The 2,059-nt window shown below is 37.9% G+C and overlaps 1 protein-coding gene across 1 annotated transcript; it reads right to left on the bottom strand.

Annotated features, from left to right (window-relative positions):
* Positions 1-639: 639 nt before the first annotated feature.
* LOC132294417 (protein DMP3-like) lies at positions 640-1,735 on the bottom strand. The gene has a single exon (XM_059792263.1). It carries the CDS (start codon positions 1,449-1,451, stop codon positions 768-770), a length of 684 nt encoding a protein of 227 aa, XP_059648246.1. The 5' UTR covers positions 1,452-1,735; the 3' UTR covers positions 640-767.
* Positions 1,736-2,059: the final 324 nt, after the last annotated feature.

Below are 2,059 nucleotides of genomic sequence, written 5' to 3'. Positions count from 1 at the left end.
TCTGTATCCGTTGTGAGACAATACTATATCCCTCCTCCGTGATATTTTTACTGGATTGACATAATTTCTACTGCATTGACATAAAACGAAAACAAAATTTGTATTGGTGGTTGTGCAATAAAATGATACAAAATCCTCTCGTTCAGAAAGAGTTCTTTTAAAGTGGATAGTAAAGATTCGAATCTCCCAAATTCAAAAAAGCAAAGTGAGTGTATGAATAATTTTATATGAATTTCTTATCAATGACAAAAAAAAAAAAAAAAAAACCCACTTAAATAAACACACACACACATATATATATATAACCATTTCATGAAGTTGTCTAGCTGTTGCAAGGAACATGCCAGTTTGGACTTGTTTCTTAAACGCTTATTAATTTCTTTTCCGCAAAGGTGGGTAGAAAACCGCGCAACCTTAAAGAAAGTCACCAAATTCATGAAGGCAATAATTCACCTATTTTATCAATTAATTAATTAATGGAGTTGGTTTCATCATTTCCCAATTCGCAGAACCTTCCAACTACTTAACCCAATTATTTAACATATTTATTCGTTAATTACAAACTTAAAGCAATAACGACGATGGTGACAATACATTTAATTCAATATTATACAAAAATATATTTAATTCAATATCATATAAAAAAATTGTTAATAATATTATTTTGTAATTACAGAATGCTTAAACTGCATTTCTTACATTTTTCATCAAATGAAATGAAAAAAAAAAAAATAATAATAATAAAAAAAAAAATAGAGATTGACAATTTATTTGCCAGGTGTAACAGGGTAACCAATCCCATGCCTTCTGGTGGGGAAGACCACAAACAACAAGCTGCAAATGAGGCCAATACCGACAGGAGCAATGTTCAAAACTTCCTGAACCTCATGAGCAGGAATTGGGTAAAAACAAGCCACCACATTCTTATCTCTCAAAACCACTGCAACAAACACAAACACAGACAACACTGCGTGAACCCAATCAATGGAACTCAGCCTGTACTTGCTCAAGTCAGGAAGCTGCCCCGAGCCGGAGGCCGTTGCAGCCGGATAATCGAACAGCCACATCCCCTTGAACGTGGCCAATCCGTAGTAAACTTGCCCGTTTGGAGACTTGAAGCTGTCCGTGAAGGAGGCGAGGAAGCAGGAGACGGAGAGGACGAGGAGGAGGACGAGTGTCATGGGGCGCGTGGCGGAGTCACACGAGCCGTTGTTGGTGAAGATTGGCGTGAGGAGCTGGAAGGCCAAGAGGGTGCCTGTGGGGAGGAGGTTGGCTAGGTTGGCTGTGCCTGTTAGGGTTTGGGAGATTGCGCGCTGCGAGAGGGACGAAGATCGCGCCGGTGCTGGTGTTTTCGAGGTGTCCAGCTCATTATCATCGGTGTCGGATGAAGAGGAGGGTGCTGTAACCATCTCCGACTGTTTGGAAGTGATTGATCTAGCTCTTAGAGACATTTCTGGGATTCTAAAACACAAAGTTTGGCACAACTAATACAAGATATTGTGGTGGTGGACCTGGTGGTTGTGGGCGGCGATGAAGGAAATTATATCAGATTTGTGGTGGTGATATTGGGTGGAATAGAAACCTTATAAGGGAGGGAGGTGTATATATATAATAAAGATTAGTGATAGTCGTTTCTTGTCTTGGAAGGTAGTTACTTCCGTGGTGTTTCTTAATACCCATCAGTTTGGGCATTTTGACATATTCAAATATTATGTGCTGGGCTCATATATCTGTTGACATAGTTTTAAACATGCGTTACGTTATAGGTAATTTTTAATCGAAACGTGTTAATATGGTTTGAATAAGTAAAATTGACTTTATGTAGTTTTGTTTTGTCACGTCAAACCTAGACCTAACCTTTGATTCTTTGTTTTTTTGATGAGTCTAACCTTTGATATTTTTTATGCATTCCAATTCAAAGTATTCCTCCATAATGCCACACCTTTTTTTCCACCGTAGCATATTAAAAATTTGTTAGGAAAAGAAAAAAAATGAAGGGAAAAGGGCAAAAGGGAAAAGGGAAATTTTTATGTAAACATGAAGAAACCCAATTTTCCTA

This window comes from Cornus florida, unplaced genomic scaffold, assembly GCF_030987335.1.
Source record: "Cornus florida cultivar Cherokee Brave unplaced genomic scaffold, ASM3098733v1 CherokeeBrave_3.0.0_Hap2_Chr02, whole genome shotgun sequence".
Lineage (NCBI taxonomy): Eukaryota > Viridiplantae > Streptophyta > Magnoliopsida > Cornales > Cornaceae > Cornus > Cornus florida.
This window is presented reverse-complemented; position numbering and strand designations above follow the sequence as displayed.

Bases quoted from the DNA above. Each gene is read 5' to 3' on its own strand.
- LOC132294417 (XM_059792263.1), bottom strand. From the start codon at position 1,451: ATGTCTCTAAGAGCTAGATCAATCACTTCCAAACAGTCGGAGATGGTT.